This window comes from Hyla sarda, chromosome 5 (assembly GCF_029499605.1).
Source record: "Hyla sarda isolate aHylSar1 chromosome 5, aHylSar1.hap1, whole genome shotgun sequence".
NCBI lineage: Eukaryota > Metazoa > Chordata > Amphibia > Anura > Hylidae > Hyla > Hyla sarda.
The window spans coordinates 183681596-183701417 of record NC_079193.1 but is presented as its reverse complement, the minus strand read 5'-3'; the positions used below and the strand labels follow the sequence as shown (position 1 = coordinate 183701417).

Genomic DNA, 19822 nt, shown 5'->3' with positions numbered 1-19822 from the left:
CATTTTGTAATTTTAGGTGTTAAATTAACCAATAAATGTTTGTCCACCAGGGTTCCTCCTTCTGGTCCACAGGAATATGGAAATCCTATGCCCAATGCCAGAGACATGCAGTTCCGGCACCAGGCAGGTGAATTTTTCAGGCCTTTAGCCCTGCTTCAGGCGAGAAGGGCCAGATATGAAAGCTCCTGATAAACACAGCGGCATTCAGGATGTATGGAGCTGGCTCATGACTTGAGCCTGTTCTATAACCCAAGCTGATTTCAGTAGCTGGGGGCCACTGCTAATAGCTGGCATATGGTGACTGCCGCAGGCGGCTATTAACCCTTTAGATCGCCGTCATCTAAAGGGATGTGTAAATTCTCCCTGGTTGTCTAATGGGGTAGAAAACCCCCCTGCAGCGTAATCGCTGGGGGTGGGGGCGATCCACTGTAGAGGTAGCTGGAGGGCTTACCTCTGATTTCCTAGAGACCATGGCTCTGTCATTGATAGAGCCAGACAGGACCAGGCTTTATCAATGGAGCACAGAGTACACAGATCAATGGAGTTCAATAGAACTAATAATTCCTTCTAAAAGTCCCCTAAGGGACTAATAAGTTAAATAAAAGTTTAAAAGACCCACATTAACCCCTTCTATATTAAAAGTTCAAATCGCCCCCTTTTCCTATGTAAACAACATTCCAAATATTACGACACAAAAAAATGAGTCATTTAGCCTGTTATACAAAATTTTTTTTTTTAAAGTTACAGGGATTAGAAAATTAAAAAACTAAATTCTAAAAAGTTTAGATTTTTTTTAAATTTGTAAAACGTGACGGAAACTATACAAACGTGGTATTGCTGTAATCAGACCATCCTAAAGTATCAAAATAATATTTAGTTTGACCACCAGGTATATGGCGTAAAAGAAAACCAAATAATTTGCAATAATGTGCAAAATTTTTTTATTTAAATTTCACCTCAAATGTATTTATTTTTTTGGAGCATATGTAAAGGAAAAATAAAAGGTGGCATTACAAAGTACAAAGGGTCTTATATGGGTCTGTAAATAGTAAAATAAAAGACTATTAAAGGGCAAGGAGAAAAAAACGAGAGTGCAAAAACAAGCCCGGACAAGTGGATTGTCATGAGGGACAAGTAGATCGTGCTCCCGTTTTAGGCAGGGGTGTTTTATCATGATGGAGGGGAGTGAACTGGGAGGATTAACCCCTTAAGGACTGAGCGATTTCACGTTTTTTTGCATTTTCGTTTTTTCCTCCTTGCCTTTAAAAAATCATAACCCTTTCAATTTGGCACCTAAAAATCTGTATTATGGCTTATTTTTTGCGCCACCAATTCTACTTTACATCAGTCATTTTACCGAAAAATCCACGGCGAAACGTAAAAAAATTCATTGTGCGACAAACTTGAAGAAAAAATGCCATTTTGTAAATTTTGGGGGCTTCCGTTTCTATGCAGTACATTTTTCGGTAAAAATGTCACCTTATCTTTATTCTGTAGGTCCATACGGTTAAATTGATACCCTACTTATATAGGTTTGATTTTGTATTACTTCAGAAAAAAATCATAAATACATGCAGGAAAATGTATATGTTTAAAATTGTCATTTTCTGAGCCCTATAACTTTTTATTTTTCTGTTTTCAGGGTGCTATGAGGGCTCATTTTTTGCGCCGTGATCTGAAGTTTTTAGCGGTACCATTTTTGTTCTCATCAGACCTTTTGATCACTTTTTATTCACTTACGGACACAATGGCTGATTTTATACACAGATTGTTGCCTTGCCGTTGCATGGCAACAAGCTGTGTAATCGGCAGTTGATTTCTCCAGCCTGTAACTCAGGCATGGAGCAATTAGAGCCGGGACGCCGACGGAAGAAGGTAGGGACAGTCTTCTCTCCGGGTAGCCGATCAGGGCATCGCGATTTTATCGCGATGACCCCGATCAGACCGACTGAGCAGCCGGGAAGCATTTACTTTCACTTTCGATGCGGCGCTCAGCTTTGAGCACCGCATCGGAAGGGTTAATAGCGCGTGGCCGCACGATCGCGGCCGCGTGCTATTAGCCGTGGGTCCCGGCTGTGAATAGGCGCCGGGACCATCCCGCTACGACACGGGGTCCCGCCAGGACCCCGCGTTATAGACAGGGACCGGACTTAGGATGTACTCATACGTCCTAAGTCCTTAAGGAGTTAAAAAAGAAAAAAAAAAATTAAAAACTTATCAAGCACATCAGGTACTATTTAATAATAGGACAACCCCTGAAACAGAACCTGTAGCTGAGAAATAAGAAGGCAGCACAGCTATCAGATTCAATTTTACAGTTTTGCACAGAAATTAAAGGACAAGTATCATGTAAATAAATGTATACAGCAGTCTCAGTGATTGAGTATTGTGTTAAAGGACAAGTATCATGTAAAACAAAAAAAAATTAAAAAAATGTATCCGCTATCCAAAAGGATAAGTTTTAGATCGCAGGGTCCCAGCACTGGGCCCCCCAGGAGCTCCTGCTTAGAGCCCCGGCTCTCCTATACAGTGGCGCATCACGACCCCCCCCACCCAAAGCAGGGGCCACCACACCCCCTCTATATAAGTCTATGGGACCGCTGAAGATAGAGCAATATGGAGGTGGCGTGGCGGCCCGTGCTTCGGATGGGGGTCGTGACGCGCCACTGTATTGAAGAGCCCGTAGTCTAAACATGTGTGCACAGTTAGCTACCTGGACAGGAGAATCACTTGGCACTGGTTGTAGCTAAAATTCGCTTCCTTTAAAGCTGGATCTGAAGCTTTTAAACGCTACCTATAAAGCTAAATTCCTGCCTGTTCTTCAGTTCGGACATGGAAAAATGCGGTCCATGCTAGGCACTCTGGTTGCCATGACAACTGTGAAGCTAAACAGGTTATGTCCACTTAAATGGGTACTCCACTGGAAAACATTTTATTTTTAATCAACTAGTGCCAGAAAATTAAACAGATATGTAAATTACTTCTATTAAAAAATCTTATTCCTTCCCGTACTTATCAGCTGCTGTATGATAAACAGGAAGGTCTGACCACAGTGCTCTCTGCTGACACCGCTGCCCATTTTAGGAACTGTCCAGAGCAGGAGAAAATCCCCATAGAAAACCTATCATGCTCTGGACAGTTCCTGGCATGGGCAGCGGTGTCAGCAGAGAGCACTGTGGTCAGACAGAAAGGAAATTCAAAAAGAAAATAAATTTCTGTGGATCATACAGCAGTTGATAAGTACTGGAAGAGCCAAGATTTTTTAATAGAAGTAATTTACAAATCTGTTTAACTTTCTGGCAGCAGTTGATTAAAAAAAATATATATATTTTCCAGTGGAGTACCCCTTTAAGTATTATTTAGAAATGGGGACATCAGTGGATCTAACTGTGTTTCACAAGGTTGCTGAGTTAACAGTATCAACCAGTGTGGAATGCACTTCTCAATACTAACCTGAAGAAAGCAAAGTAGTTCAAATTTACTGGCAATTAAGGAAAAATAAGTGAAATATTTTCCTACCTGGATGAGAAATCATTGCTCCTCTCTTTGGTTTATCTGAAATATAAAAAGAAAATTATGCACAACAGTAACAGACATTAATAGAGAATTCTGAACAATACAATAATGAAGCTATTTAATGTTGGCACAACCCCAACACCACAGTAAGTGAAAGGCAAAACACTGGATTACAATATTAGGTTTTTTATATGCTATAGCTTAGGCTTCAGTATTAATACAATGCACAGAGAAAGTGTGTACAATAGTTTTCTACAGTAATTTTAATTTGTTATAAAAAAATTTATACCTGGCTTCAGTGCTTCTGTCACCTTCGGTGTTTCTAGAACAAAAAAATAAAAAAATCAAGAGATCAAGATTAATATAGACATTACTAGAGAATTATAAAAACAAGTGCTTTCCTTACATTTAGTGTACAACCTGACTACATAGTAAATGCTACTAGTTTAAAACAGTGGGGTTATTCTGGGTTATTAAGAAAATCATGGCAGCTTTCTTTAAAAAATTAAAAAATAAAAAAAAACTGCTACATCGCTTAACAAGTTGGTTTTGTGCTTTGCTGCAAATGAATGCTACTAAAGTGAATGCTGCAATGCCTAATCCTGGACAACCCTGTTTAAGTGTACCTAAATTTTCAAAAAACTCTACCAAGTCATAAAGTGATGTCAGAAGTGGTAATTGGTGGGGATTTGGCAGTGGAGACCCCAACAGATTGCTAAAACCAAGGGAGAGAGGCACTCTCCCCGAGTGCTATGTCCCTTAGTTTCTGCTTAGCTTTCCTTCGAAAGCAGAGCGTGCAGTGTAGTGGAAGTAATGAGTGGTAAAGTTTAGGTATACTTTAAAGCAGCAGTCATCTTGCCTGAGTTTTTTTTTTTAACAGCATTTAGTGATCTGCATCGGCAGACCCAATTGTTTGTATAGGGCAAATTTGTAAGAATGCTCTGTGACCTGTGCAAAGGTCATTCTGTAGGTGAGGGGAGCTATTACCATCTCTATATATACCGGTGTCACCTTATGGAGTGAAACATAACTTATCCCCTATTCAAAGGATAGGGGATAAGTTATAGATCACGGGGTCAGACCGCTGGGACCCCTCGGGATCTCCTGAACGGGGCCCTGGCAGTCTGCCTGAAGTGGCAGTTCCGACCCCAGCGGGAAGTCCCAGCTGACACGCCCCTTCCATGTATCTCTCTGGGATACATGAGCGGGGGTGTCTGGTTCCGCTCCATGCGGGGGTCCGCACACCCCCTTCCGGCAAACTGCTGGGGCCCCTTTCAGGATAGGGGATAAGTTATAGATCACAGGGAGTCCGACAGCTGGGACACACCGTGATCTATAACTTATCCCCTAGCCCTTGGATAGGGGATAAGTTATGCTTCACTACAGAACTCCATTAAGTAGTAATTCTGTGTAGACCACTTTCCAGCAGCATCCTCCTTATCATAGACAAAACAGAGTCTCCGCTTAGTTTAAGGCTTAGTGGTCAGAATAAATGCTGCATTAAATACAAGATTTCAGCATTATTTTAAAATATATACAGAAAAACAGAAAAGTAGAAAAAACATTACCGAAAATTTGTTGAGGGTCTATTCACACGTACAGTATCTTGCACATTTAATGAACAGGATTTAAAGCTGCAGATTTTATGCTGCAGATTTCCATGTAAACTAAATTACTGAACACTGCTTCAAATCCTGCACATCAAATATGCATAGGGTACTGTATGTGTGAATAGACTCAAACTTCGTTTTAAACAATAGATTAATTTCTGATGACATTTCCTGTAAGCACTACAGCCTTTTCACAGGTCTTCACTGCACAGTAACACTGTCACTCCATGACCGCCTGCTGTGCAGCAAACTATAGTGCAGCCCCAATTGACTGAATTGGTCGATGATGTGGTTCTCTGCAGATCAGGTAAAAGGAACCAACAAATCATGAACAATGCAGAAGGGACCTTTGTTCCTTTGACTTCAGAAACAGCTGAGATCCCTAGGTGTTGAAACCCCACCAATCAGAATGTTATGGCATGTTCTACTGACATTACAAAACATTCTTGGAAATTACTCCTTTAAATTAACAGATTTTTTGCATTATACATGAATGCTCCCTGCTCCAGGCCATGCACTCTTCATCTGGGACCTCCCTCATTTAGTTGGAGCAGCGTAAGACGGTCCATTAATTTTTACGGACACAATGTTTCATTCCCTTATGGCACCACTGCAGAGGAACTCAACACTTGCCGGTGATGGATTCTCCAGATCACAGCTGATTTCTGGTGTTTAGTGGAGGGCAGGTTCCAGGATACCCATTTACTCCTTTTTGCATCAGTCTATGCATGTTTTTTTCAAAATGCTTTTACTCATGGTATCCATCCTGCAATGTTAATCAGAACTTCTTGCACTGGTACACTTCCTGTTGAGTTTGTATTTATACACAGAAGCCAGCCTGAAAATGGAGATCTGTAATGTAAGGCTTAGGTAGGGAGAGAGCAGGTGCATCTGCCTACGAGTCTCAAGGTGGCTATATATACAGTCCCACCCAGTGACTGATAGCCTTGTTCACATAATTGTGTATACAGAGATAGCTGTCAATCATTGATTGGGATCTTAGCCCAAAAAGAGCAGGAATTAAATCAATAAGATCTAACTTTTCCGACCAGACTACATGACCAGACTACACGCTCCCCAGTTTCCCCCGCCCCCCCCCAAATCCCTCTCCCCTTTTCCCCTTATCTGTTTTATTTTCTTTCGTCTTTATAATTGGTAATATTATTTACTGGCTACAGTTAGCACTAGGGCCACTCAGAAATGCGCCATGTTCACTCCAAAGACGGCAATGCATTTCCAAATGGATTCCGATGAAAGAATGAACATGTTAATTCGTTCAGTAGTATAGGATCTGGAATTTCCATGGTGGTAGTATAAATGGTGCAGCAAAACCCCATTAAATACACTGGAAGGTTGCAGCACTAGAATTTCTGAGCAGAACTCTGCTCGGAAAGAACATAGTGTGAAATAGCCAAAACTGGAGAAGGTCAATTCTTCTTTACTTGTTTGCTTTCAGATTTCTCCTTTTTTATAATGCTTCACTATGGAGGCTGTGACCTCCATGCATATGTGATTTTTTTTCTGATATATGGTAGACTTGTATTCACCGGTGTTTAGGATCTAAATAAAAAAAATTATATTTAACCTTCCTCATCTATGCTTACCACCCTACCCAGTCTTAGCCAACCATCTAAGACTAACTTCATTCGTAATCAGAATGTTTCTTGTGCTGCACCAGTTTAATCAGATTAACTCCCAACAAACAATTTTCAGCATTTCTAAAAAACACATTTTTAGCCAGACCTACCACATTCTTCAATCTGTCCCCTTTCCCTTTTACCCCCACCGCTTAGAAATTATTATTTTTAACCTGACTCCATTAATCAACAGTACTCTCCACACTCCTTGCACCCGAATGCATTTCGTATCTGTCCAAACACAGATACTGATAAGTGCCTAGCTTATGCAGCCTTATGTATACTTCCATTTTCTCAAAAAATATAGGCTGTAATAGTTTGAGTTAATAATTTACTACTCTAATGTCTGAGTAGCTGCCACTTTCAAAGATTATTGTGTGGCAGCTACTTCTCTTTAACCTCTTAACCCACCATGACATACTCCTCCATACTACTGGTATGATTCTTCAGATGCAGCAGCAATTGGCTGATTTCAGCTGACAGACACTCGCATTGGAGAGTGCTCTGATAGCCTTTAAACAATCTAGATTCTGCTGTCAATGATGACAAGGACATCTAGGCAGTTAGCCACTGAACGAGGTACCAATCCTTTGGCATGACAGCCAGAGGCCTTCTGAATGCCTCTGTGGCTGCCATAGTAGGCTGTACAAGTAGGTCACATATTTGACCTTATACTTAGCCACTAAATGGGGTGCCGATCAGTAGGCAGGACAGCCAGAGGCCTTCTGAATGCCTCTGTGGCTGCCATAGTAGGCTGTACAAGTAGGTCACATATTTGACCTTATACTTAGCCACTAAATGGGGTGCCGATCAGTAGGCATGGCAGCCAGAGGCCTTCTGAATGCCTCTGTGGCTGCCATAGTAGGCTGTACAAGTAGGTCACATATTTGACCTTATACTTAGCCACTAAATGGGGTGCCGATCAGTAGGCATGGCAGCCAGAGGCCTTCTGAATGCCTCTGTGGCTGCCATAGTAGGCTGTGCAAGTAGGTCACATATTTGACCTTATACTTAGCCACTAAATGGGGTGCCGATCAGTAGGCATGGCAGCCAGAGGCCTTCTGAATGCCTCTGTGGCTGCCATAGTAGGCTGTACAAGTAGGTCACATATTTGACCTTATACTTAGCCACCAAATGGGGTGCCGATCAGTAGGCATGGCAGCCAGAGGCCTTCTGAATGCCTCTGTGGCTGCCATAGTAGGCTGTACAAGTAGGTCACATATATGACCTTATACTTAGCCACTAAATGGGGTGCCGATCAGTAGGCACGGCAGCTAGAGGCCTTCTGAATGCCTCTGTGGCTGCCATAGTAGGCTGTACAAGTAGGTCACATATATGACCTTATACTTAGCCACTAAATGGGGTGCCGATCAGTAGGCATGGCAGCTAGAGGCCTTCTAAATGCCTCTGTGGCTGCTCTAGTAGCCTGTACACTTAGGTCACTAATCTGACCTTAAACTTATTTACCCCCTCACCACAAAACAAAATAAACGAACCCATAAGCAAAGCCCTGTAGACAGGGAGAAAACTTAGAAAAGTCAGAATAGGGCTATACAAAGTATTAAAAATAAGTTTTTCTTCAACTGTTAAACTACGTGAATCGGCGTTGTAACAATACTGATCTAAAGATCTGAAATAAATTACTACTTTTATTCAACAGTGAATAGCAAAAAAATTGTGAATTTTCCCCCTCAATTTTATCCAACAAATGTTATTTTTGATTTCCTGTGAATCTCCCTTTAATTTGTGAAGTTTTAAAATGAAACAGACTGTACCTTTGTTTTCTTTGCCCACAGCTTCTAAACTTATATCAGTTTTGTTTTGTAATTGCAGAACAGTTGCACAGGCAGAGTTGCAGCAGAACACCTTCAAACCGCCCTGACTGACATAATTTACGTACAGGGCTCCAGGCTAGAAGCGTTTCGGTCAAAAGAAGTGCTGCTGCAACTCTGCCTGCCTCGCCGACTGTTCTGTGGAACTACAAAACAATGCCGATATAAGTCTACAAGCTGTGGGCAAAGTAAACAAAAAGGTACAGTCTGTTTCATCTCACTATGCATTACTGCTTCACTCTAACAAAGGATAGCCACTCAGATCATTGCTTCTGCTCCTGTGCTCTGACCAATAGGGAGGTGTTCCCTTCCACGTGCAGAATATGAATAATGGAAAATGTCCAGCACCAGGATAGCAGGTAAAACTGGTGCTGGACATTTTCCCATTATTCATATGCATTACTGCTGGTGTGTGCAATTCCATTACTCGTACGAAGGTGACTTTAACGTGTTTTTTCTAATAAAAATGGATTGAATTGTATTGAGTAAATATTATTTACTTAATTAATTTATTTTCCCCAGCAAGGGATTTTATTGTCATAGTAAAATAAAGAAACGAAGGGTGACATTAAAAAGTAGGATACATAAATACATACCGTATTTATCGGCGTATAACACGCATTTTTTAGGCTAAAATTTTTAGCCTAAAGTCTACCTGCGTGTTATACGCCGATTAGCCGCTGCAGTTCAATTATTTAAAGCGGGCGCTTTAAATCAATGAACTGCAGCGGCTTTTGCAGGTCTAGAGACCTGCCGTCGCTGCCGGCTTCTCTGCCCATGCCTATCCTGGGGTCCAGAGACTGCCGGCGCCGCTGCACCATTGCCTTCCCCTATTGTATAATTACCTGCTGCCGGGGTCGGGTCCGCGCTGCTTCTGGCTCCGGTGCCGGTCCTCCTGCGTCGTTGCTATGCGCTGCGCGGCGTAATGACGAGTGACGTCGCATTGAAGACGTCACTCGTCACTGCGCCTCGCAGCGCATAGCAACGACGCAGGAGACCGACACCGGAGCCAGAAGCAGCGCAGACCCGACCCCAGCAACAGGTAATTATAAAACCGGGGATGGGAGAGGCAATGGGGCAGCGGCACCGATAGCCAGGGGGAGAGAAGCGGCGGCAGCAGGGCTCTAGACCACAGGAAAGGCAGGGGGAGAGAAGCGGGCAGCAATGGCCTCTCTCCCCCTGCCTTTCCTGGGGGCTTCTGCGGGGTCAGAAACAGTGTATCGGGGTATACACATGCACACACACACACACCCTTATTTTACCAAGGATATTTGGGTAAAAACTTTTTTTTACCAAAATATCCTTGGTAAAATGAGGGTGCGTGTTATAGGCCGGTGCTTGGTATACCCCGATAAATACCGTATATGATTCACTCCTCGCCCCAAGGAACACACAGGATCACATTTTATAGTGTTTAGGCCCCTTTCACACTGCCGTTGCTCCCTGTCGAGAATAGACTGTAAATAATTTTCTTTTCCCTCCTTCACTTTACCGGCTGTTCTCGTGATGGGGAGCTACAGGCAAAAACAGGTCCAGGCAACTCCCATTTACTATTATGGGGGCCGCTGGGACCTGTTTTTTTGACGGGACTAGCAGGAGAAAAAAAGAAGACTCTTACAGTAATTTTTCTCCCACTATTCTCCCCGACCCCCGTAACACTACCGATTCATGACGGCAGTAAGAAAGTAGGCTTATATATATTTTTAAAAAAAAATCAAAACTCAAGAATAGGACAGTATGCATTAAGGAGGGGGATACAGAGCTATTTGATGGCAGTTATAGAGTGGGGTGGGGAGCTGTGAGTGGGGCACTGATATATGCATCTATCTATTATATGGGCCTGGATGAGCTAAATACATCCTGAATTTTCATCTGGAATTCAATGAGAATTGAAGTTAGGATTAAATACTATGATAAAATTGGTCAAGTGCATTCTTTTAAGAAATATTATCAGGGAGGTATCCATAGAAATAATTTATGACCTAAGGGATTTGTATCAATTTAATTTTACTTCATTTGAAAGTAAGCTGTCACACCAGACAGCATCATAAACATGTAAAACCAGTATTACAAAAACATGCATGCAATGTGTGTCCTATCATTTTCAATTTGAATAAGCACCACAGTTTACACTTTGAACTGTTGCGTGTATTGCATTTTCCACACGCATTTCAAACACACAGAAATAAGTGACAAGTCACCAATTCTGCTTGTAGCATCAAAAATGCAGGACGTGGACTACCATCCATTGAATGAGGTCAATTTTTATCAAAAGCAGCAAGAAAATACTTGATGAAACGTGGCAAAACAGGCAGCAGAAATCAGAGGACACCCTCTGAATTTCTGCCTTGCATGTTTCCAATAGAAGAAAAATATGATATGTGCACACACCAAAATAGTACCTAAAGTTTTGTGAGAGAAAAGTAGGCAACAGCATTGCACAGAAGCTCACTGTCTACCTGGCAAATGCATAGAAGTAAGGACCCATGAAAGAATTAAAATACACTTACCTGCTTTTTTCAATGCGCTCGAATTCTTTAAAGTGAAGAAGCAAACCAGCCCCAAAACAAAAGAAAAAAAGAATTAACCTGATGAAGAAACATATTTAACAATTACTTGGGAAAACTGAGTAACTGGTAACTTTTCCCACAGAAAAGGGAAAAAAGTTAAGCCCTTTATGAACCCATTATCCCCCATTTAAAAAAGAGACTGTCTGTTCTACTGTGAATAACTGCAAAGAAAAATAACCCAAAGAAGCTATATAACAAAAAAAAAGTAATTCCTGTAGATTGGTCAGAAAAAGTCATAATAGTTAACAGTTATTGTGACGCAAGTCAGGAAACCATTATGTATAGTCCTTGTCAAGGATACAAAACTGCATTAATTTTTTCATCATGTCCTGCTCTATTTTTAATAAAGAATTGTATCCCCATAACATAACCATTAAACCATACCTGCCATTTCATGTAACTTTTCAGGATAAGCTGCCCTGAAACCACACTCTTTCTGGCCATTATACAACTGGTATATGGCATTTTCAGTAGATTTCTGCTCTGTGTGCTTCATCTATAGCTTTCAGTTCTTCAAAAGGCTGGTGGGAAGAGCCCCATTCTTCCCCTTCCATAGACTTTAATTGCTTTGTCTAGCAGACCCAGGACAAGGCTGAGATGGGTTTTTTTCCCCGTTTTTTTTTTTTTTTTTTTTTGAGGGGAACCGCAGGCAGTGTAGATAACAAGAGAAAGTAGTATTTTGTATAATAAGATATAGTATAATTCCTTACATTCGCTTGTACTATTGATCTCTGCAAAGTTTGTTCAAATAAAAGTCCCAAAAGGATCATCATTTTGTATAACTGCTCTGTGTGGTCTTACTCGTATTCCTACAAAATGTATGAATATACTGACTACTATACTACTGGATGCTATCAGTTGGGGAGTGCCATAACAGTTTAACACTATTCAATCAGTGCTCTTAGTCAGAATGTTTAGGGGCATCCTATAGTCAAGGTGAGGGGTAACACTCAGTGATTAACTTATTAAATATTTCTAGAAGGAGTCACTACTAAAACCAACAAGTTAGGTAGGCAACTGGACCTCAAACATTTACGCAAAACCATTAAAGAAGTCTTGAAAACATAGTATCTGTACAAACATTATGTAATCTACAAATAAAAAAAGGGGGGGGGGGGGTTGGGGGGTTATATCCATTATCTATCAAAGGGTTAGTGCTGATATTTTCTTGAAATAGAAGAATTAGTAGAAGTTAGGCTATGTTCACTCTGACGTTGTCTTCCATCCCATTCAGTGTCCATTTGACTTTTTCTTGAGAAGAATGAACCCTGAAACAGGTTGGAACACAACGGACACTGCCAGGTCCCGACTGACCCCATTGAGTGAATGGGGCAAGTCAGGGATCCAGAAATTTAGTGAGAAAAAAAAAATAAAAAAAAAATAAAAAAATAAAAAAATAAAATAGTGCATGCACTATTTTTTTTTCTCCACTAAACTCCTGTCATTCTGACAGAATTGCAGAGTCCAAAGGCAATGTGAACAATGCACATTTCATCGAGCCAGCAATGTTGTGTCAGTCTATATAAGGGGTAGAAGCATAAATTGTAACTAGGTCCTCTCCAATATATTCCCTAGGATATAGAATAAACCCTATGGTTGCATTTTGTTGCTGTATAATTCAATGGATGTATCTGTAATGGGGCATTCTCAAACATTTATGGAGTATCTACAGGATTGAGGATTGCCACTTTCCCTATACAGTAGTGGGCTATGGAGACATTACCATCTCTATGGAAGTCTAAGGGATAATGCAAAGAGCCAAACAACCAAAGCCCTGCTTTTTGTGAAACTATCATTGACTCTGCTTGGCCTGTTCAATGACTTCTATTCTCCCAAAAGCTGAGGTTTGAACCTGCACCTATAAAGCATTTATGGCACATTATGTTGATATGCCAGAGAAGTTCCTGATGGCACTTCCCTTTAAGATTACATTAATACATACTATGGCTACAAAAACTGAACAATCTCAAATTTACAGCTTCTTAAAAAGGAAGTCTAAGTTTGTGTTTATATTAAATACCACCCCCCCCCCCCCCCCCCCAAAAAAAAAAAAAAAGCAAAACAAAAGAAAACAACCCAAAAACACACAACTGTCACATGTTTTGTTTAAATGTTGGTGGTTTTGTTGTAAGACTATTTACAGTATAAGCGTTGTCTTATGAAAAAAATCTTGCCAATCAGTCTGCTAGTTGATGTGGTTCCAACTTCAGCAGCCCACAGCCAAGTTGTACTTTGCTATACGTTTTCTTTGTACAGGCCACAGCAAAGGGAAATGTAGTATTACGTAATGGCCATTCAAGCTGCTTGTTAACGGTCTTTTATGGAGTCTCACAGCTCGGTGCTCAGCAGCTAAATGCTTTTCATGACATTCGTATGCCTTATTAGAAAGAGGGAGTCTTCATGGTGCAATATCTTTAATGTATTGTCAACATAAATCTTGCTGTGTGTTTGCTCATCACGGAATACGTGGACAAGTGCCAACATTCCTCTTATGGCCTCAAACTAAAATGAAAAGAATCTCAAGGCATACACCTTAGAACAGATCTTGATCAAGTCACATGTAGACCATGCTGTAATACAGATTAGGTTACAATTCTTGGCCAATCCATCGTTCGCTAATTAAAAGTACTCCAGGGTGTCGATACTCTTGCTTATCCACGCGTTACTAACATCCTTTCCCAAGGCATCTTCTTGATTGAAAAATTAAGTGGAGCTATATGAAATACTGTGAAGACTTGGGCATTCCACAGCTACAATTAACCTGCAGAAGTTACATATACAAGGAAGTTTGGAGCCAATAAAGCACTAGTTTTATCATTCATAATAAGACAACCTTCACTTAGAGAGCCACAACTTTTGTGTTGCGTTTTTGGTTTTACCAGTCCATATCCATTTCTCTTTTAGACAAGGTCCCAGAATTCTAACTGAGCTTTGGAGAATGTATTCCATAAGTTTATCTTGAATGGAGAAGTCTTTATATTCACAGTTATTTCACAGCCAAGAACTGCAAGTTGTCATGAATTTTAACATTGTAATAAGTCTTCTTATCTTAGTTCAATCTTGATAATCCAGTTAGTTTTCCAATATGTCCCACAAATCACTGGCATTTGGTACACAGATTTGACTGTAACTTCAAGAGAGGCAGTTTCTTCTATATTACCGTATATACTCGAGTATAAGCCGACCCGAGTATAAGCCGAGACCCCTAATTTCAACCCAAAATCCCAGGAAAAGTTATTGACTCGAGTATAAGCCTAGGGTGGGAAATACCTCATCCCCCCCCTGTCATCATCCAGACCCGTCATTAACATCCTCATCATCATCCCCTTGTCATCATCCCACACATCCCCCCTTCATCATCCCCTTATCATCCCACACATCCCCCCTTCATCATCCCCTTATCATCCCACACATCCCCCCTTCATCATCCCCTTATCATCCCACACATCCCCCCTTCATCATCCCCTTATCATCCCACACATCCCCCCTTCATCATCCCCTTATCATCCCGCACATCCCCCCTTCATCATCCCCTTATCATCCCCCCTTCATCATCCCCTTATCATCCCACACATCCCCCCTTCATCATCCCCTTATCATCCCACACATCCCCCCTTCATCATCCCCTTATCATCCCGCACATCCCCCCCTTCATCATCCCCTTATCCCACACATCCCCCCTTCATCATCCCCTTATCATCCCACACCCCCCCCCTTCATCATCCCCACACCCCCCCCTTCATCATCCTCTTCTCATCATTCGCCCTCAGTGGTCTTCAACCTGCGGACCTCCAGAGGTTTCAAAACTATAACTCCCAGCAAGCCCGGGCAGCCATCGGCTGTCCGGGCTTGCTGGGAGTTGTAGTTTTGAAACCTCCGGAGGTCCGCAGGTTGAAGACCACTGCGGCCTTCAACATCATCCAGCCCCCCTCTCACCCCCTTTAGTTCTGAGTACTCACCTCCGCTCGGCGCTGGTCCGGTCCTGCAGGGCTGTCCGGAGAGGAGGTGGTCCGGTGGGGAGGTGGTCCGGGCTGCTATCTTCACCGGGGGCGCCTCTTCTCCGCGCTTCCGGCCCGGAATAGAGCCGTTGCCTTGACAATGACGCAGAATTACGTTGGCAATGAACGCACCTCTGCGTCGTTGTCACGGCAACGTGACTATTCTGAGGCCGGGCCCGAAGCGCTTAGAAGAGGCCTCCCCGGTGAAGATAGCAGCCCGGAACCAGTATCCCACCGGACCACCTCCTCACCGGACAGCCCTGCAGGACCGGACCAGCGCAGAGCGGAGGTGAGTACTCAGAACTAAAGGGGGTGAGAGGGGGCTGGATGATGTTGAAGGCCGCAGTGGTCTTCAACCTGCGGACCTCCGGAGGTTTCAAAACTACAACTCCCAGCAAGCCCGGGCAGCCATCGGCTGGGAGTTGCTGGGAGTTGTAGTTTTGAAACCTCTGGAGGTCCGCAGGTTGAAGACCACTGCGGGTGGGGGAGTTCACTCGAGTATAAGCCGAGGGGGGTGTTTTCAGCACGAAAAATCGTGCTGAAAAACTCGGCCTATACTCGAGTATATACGGTAATCAATGCTTTATGCAGAAGCAATGAGACCTTGTACACAGACACGACTTGTTGTATAGGTAGATACAGAGGGTACAATCTGGTTGTCAGCTTAATCACATAGAAGGATACTTTACTGCATGAAACAGACTGCTGTCACAGTTCATAGTTTGAAAATGAGCACACTGCGATTTTTTTTGGTATGGAAAAGCCATGTTAAGTAATTTTAAAGGGGCGAGGTTAAAAAAAAAAAAAGATCATTTTTATTAACCATGCGCTGAGAAGAACAGTTTCAGAATTATCACTGGTGAAATTCCAACAAACAGTAACACTTTCTTAAAAGATATGGCTGCCAGGATACAAAGCTTTTTCTAGATGGATAAGAGCTAAATATATTTTATTTAACAAACCTATGTGGAGCAGGTGCCACTTCAGCAGAGTCTCAGTTTCAATAGGATTTGGCTGCACTGTGCACACAGTGGAAATCCTGCTTCCAGCGTCCGCAGAGAGAGAAGACATGTCTATTCTTTCTGCGGATTCTGCTCGTAATGCATTACCGTTTAAGAAAACGTGCATTTCTGAGCAGTCCTGGCACCGCCAAAACATTCAACAGTGTTGAATGTCCATCCGTGTTTATAGGGTGGAAATTCCATCCGGAATCAACCATGTGAACATAGCCTAAGGCTAGGTTCACATCTGCATTTGAAGCTCCATTTGGGAGCTCAATCACAAATGCCAAACAATTGACCAACAAGAATTATTTGCACAATGGACACAAACTGGTCCCACTGACTTTAAATGGGGTCAGCTGGATTTTCATCAGGTGCATGTCTTTTGCAGAAGTTGAGCAAATTTAATTAAAAAAATAAATAAAAATGGACCAGCAGTTTTTTTCTCCGTTTAACTCTCGTCATTTAAAAAGATTCTGCAAACGGAGGTCCTGAACGGCGCCAAACGCAGATGTGAAAGAGCCCTTAGCCAAAGTGATGTTATCCCTCTGGCAGACTCTATAAGCCCTTTTATATAAGCTAAAGAGGTCCCCATAACAAGCAACAATTTAATCAGCGCTTGTTTAATGAGCCTTCACATTGCTGTCAGTTGCAGACCGGGCCACATGAACAATCACTGGATCATTCATGCAGCCCTTTAACGTCATCACTTTCGGCCTTACATCACCCCCGTTTACATGGGGCATCAGGCGATAATGATTTTTAATGCCTGCACGAAAGATACCAACAAACAAGAGTTTTCTTGTTTCTCAGCTGATCTCTGACCCTTTCACTTAGGCCACATATGAACCATAAGCAATTATGGGGCCTTTTAGCGTCTCTTAAAGGGAATGTGTCACCAATTGTTATTTTATTTTATTTTTTTTTAGAGGTTAAATAATTTTTTCCCATTTTTAAAATATCTTTGGAAATATTTTTAAAAGTTTTTACGTGTCACAAAGTATAAAAAAAATTTAAGATATCTTGTCATATTTCCCACTGTTGACTAGAGGGAGCTAACATGAAGAATCTGTTGAAAGCAAGGAACTTGGAAATAAAGTTCTGCAAATGTGGCCTCGACCCTCTACACCTTCCTCTTGTGTCTGTGTACAAAAGGAGTTTTTTTTTTAGTCTTTTCATTTCTATTAGGCAGAGCCATTTTGTTGGTGACTGGTAAAGTACAGACCCAAAAGTCTCTTGCTCACTGCCTGTCAATGACAGAAGCCTCTTACCCACTTTACTGCTGTACAGTAGCAGCTGTGTTAAAACATTTCTACCACTTTTTTCCCATAAATGTAATAATACATTATTTAGTGTTCCCCCCCCCCTTTTCATTTCAGATCAGCGTTTGCCGACTTTGGACTACTTTGGATTCAGTGGACGAAATCATTGACATCGTTTTTTTGGTTAAATATTAATAAAATAGTTAAAGGCTTGTGGGGGAGTTTTTTATTTTATTTTATTTTTTTAGAATAAAAGTTTGAAAAAAATTTTTTGTTCTTAAATTTACTTTAGGCTTAGTAGTTGAAGCAGTCTTACAGACGAAGTCCATTACTAAGCCAGGGCTTTAGCGTTCACCTCAAAACCAGCTAGCGCTAACCCCCAATTAATACCCAAGTACCCACCACCACAGGGGTGCCGGAAAGAGCCAGTACAACAGGCCCCGAGCATCAAAAATGTCAGGCTGTTGCTGCTTGGTTGGTATCTGGTTGAATGAAAATATGGGTAACCCCCACACGATTTTTGCATTAATAATTAAATATTAAAATAAAACCAAAATGTGTATGGTTCCCCGTTTTTTAATCTTCAGCAAGATAACAACCAAGCAGCAACAGCCTGACGTTACTAGGATGGTCAAGGTCCATTGTTACTGGCCCTTCCCAGCCTAAATAATGCCATCTTGTTACTGCCTAGGCCCAGGTGCGCCAACACATTTTAAAAACTTTAGTTCCAAAACACATGCCCCCACAAGCCCTCGTTAACAGTTTTATTAAAAGCTGTCTGGGCATGCTGGGAGTTTTAGTTTTGCAACATCCTGGTAAACACTTGTATGGAGGGGCGACACTGGAGGCACCCTGGTGACACCACTAGGGCCCCCCACTAACCTGTGTCAACAGCCCCAAACCCCCCCCCCCCCAACAACCTGTGTCCATGTGTCAACGGCACCCTCTCTAGACCCCCCCATCCAACACTAATCTGTGTACACCCCTCACCACCATGGGCACCATAAACCACCAACCCCCAACCCCTACCCCCGGACACCCCTAATCACCTCCCCCCCCCCCCCCAAGTCACCTCCCCCCCAGGTCACGCTGCGCGCTGCTCTCATTATACAGCCGGCCAGTGAATCAATGAGGACAGCCAGAGAATCAAAGAGGTAGCCGGAGGGACAGGCTGCTTCCAGACTTTGATAATATGGTGGCTCCCCCACGTGTCAGACATGGTGTTCTGCCCATGACAGACATGCGTAGAAGACAGCATTTCAGTCCGTAATGATCTTCTATGAGGCGGTCTTCGTCTTCACGCTCCTATGGCCAGTGAGTGCTGTAGAGCATCTGTGAAGGTGTCGTTAAGGGACGGCCTCACAGATTCTCTAGGCAATGGCAGCCCCTAGTACAAACTTCATAAATGAATAAAATGTATTAAAAAATAAATAAATAAACATTACACAAACATTTAATACACAAATTAACCAATGTTCCATCACAATTATATATATATATATATATATATATATATATATATATATATATATATATATATATGTGGACACATTCCCTTTAATAACAACCCCTGTAAAATAAACAAATTTACATATTTTCAAATAGTAACAAATATGAACAGTAGTGGATTTGCCATAAAATACCATTTTCCTATAGGCCAATCTGATCCAAACTTGGTTTCAATGGGGTAAATGGAAAGACAGAGTGATCATAAAGCCTAAAGCTGGCCAAACATTTCAGATAGCTGGCAAACAAATAGTTGGTCGGCCGACATCTCTTTCCCATTACAAGCATACACATATGCTTGGCTAAGTGTACTTACATTATAAATAGAAGCTTCTCATCCAAAAAAAATAATAAAAATTCAGGTCTACTTGACCAACTCACCATCACAATTCACCCCTATACACAAAAGATGGTCATCAGATCCCAGCAAGATCAGCAGACTTTCACCTAATGTTTATAGCCAGCTTAAGTCTTTAGTAGACAATAATGAATTTTTGTGCATGAAATGTTAAGACAAAACACTAGCTTAAGGAGTCAAAATTTAAACAAAAAAAAAAAAGTGCCTGTGGTGTTTAAGCTTAAAGGTGAACATGAAAGATTCCTGCACAAGTGCAAAGTGGCAAAATTACCACTTTTCACACAACTATGGGCTATTTTTCTACTATGGGGGGCACATATAGAAATAGTCTTGCTATTTATTTTACCAATAATCAACAAGTGCACAAAAGATAAGGAGTAAACATTTCATGGGCAAAAATATGCATGAGGATATTTGGTACCTGAATGTCTTCATCATCATCCTTCTTGCCATGCACATTTTCTACGTGTGTTTTATAATTTTGAAAAGAATTACAGGTAAAGTTGCATTCCTGCCGAGCCAAAAAGAAAGC

At 41.8% G+C, this 19822-nt stretch overlaps 1 protein-coding gene across 1 annotated transcript in view; it reads right to left on the bottom strand.

The window, feature by feature from the left end:
• LOC130273671 (uncharacterized) overlaps positions 1-19822 on the bottom strand; it is a 105264-nt gene that overhangs the window by 40890 nt on the left and 44552 nt on the right. The window contains exons 14-17 of the mRNA XM_056520852.1: positions 19712-19801; positions 11106-11130; positions 3806-3838; positions 3520-3555 (exon numbers count right to left, since the gene is read on the bottom strand). Of these exons, the coding sequence (XP_056376827.1) occupies positions 3520-3555; positions 3806-3838; positions 11106-11130; positions 19712-19801 (184 nt within the window). The remainder of the gene's footprint in view (positions 1-3519; positions 3556-3805; positions 3839-11105; positions 11131-19711; positions 19802-19822) is intronic.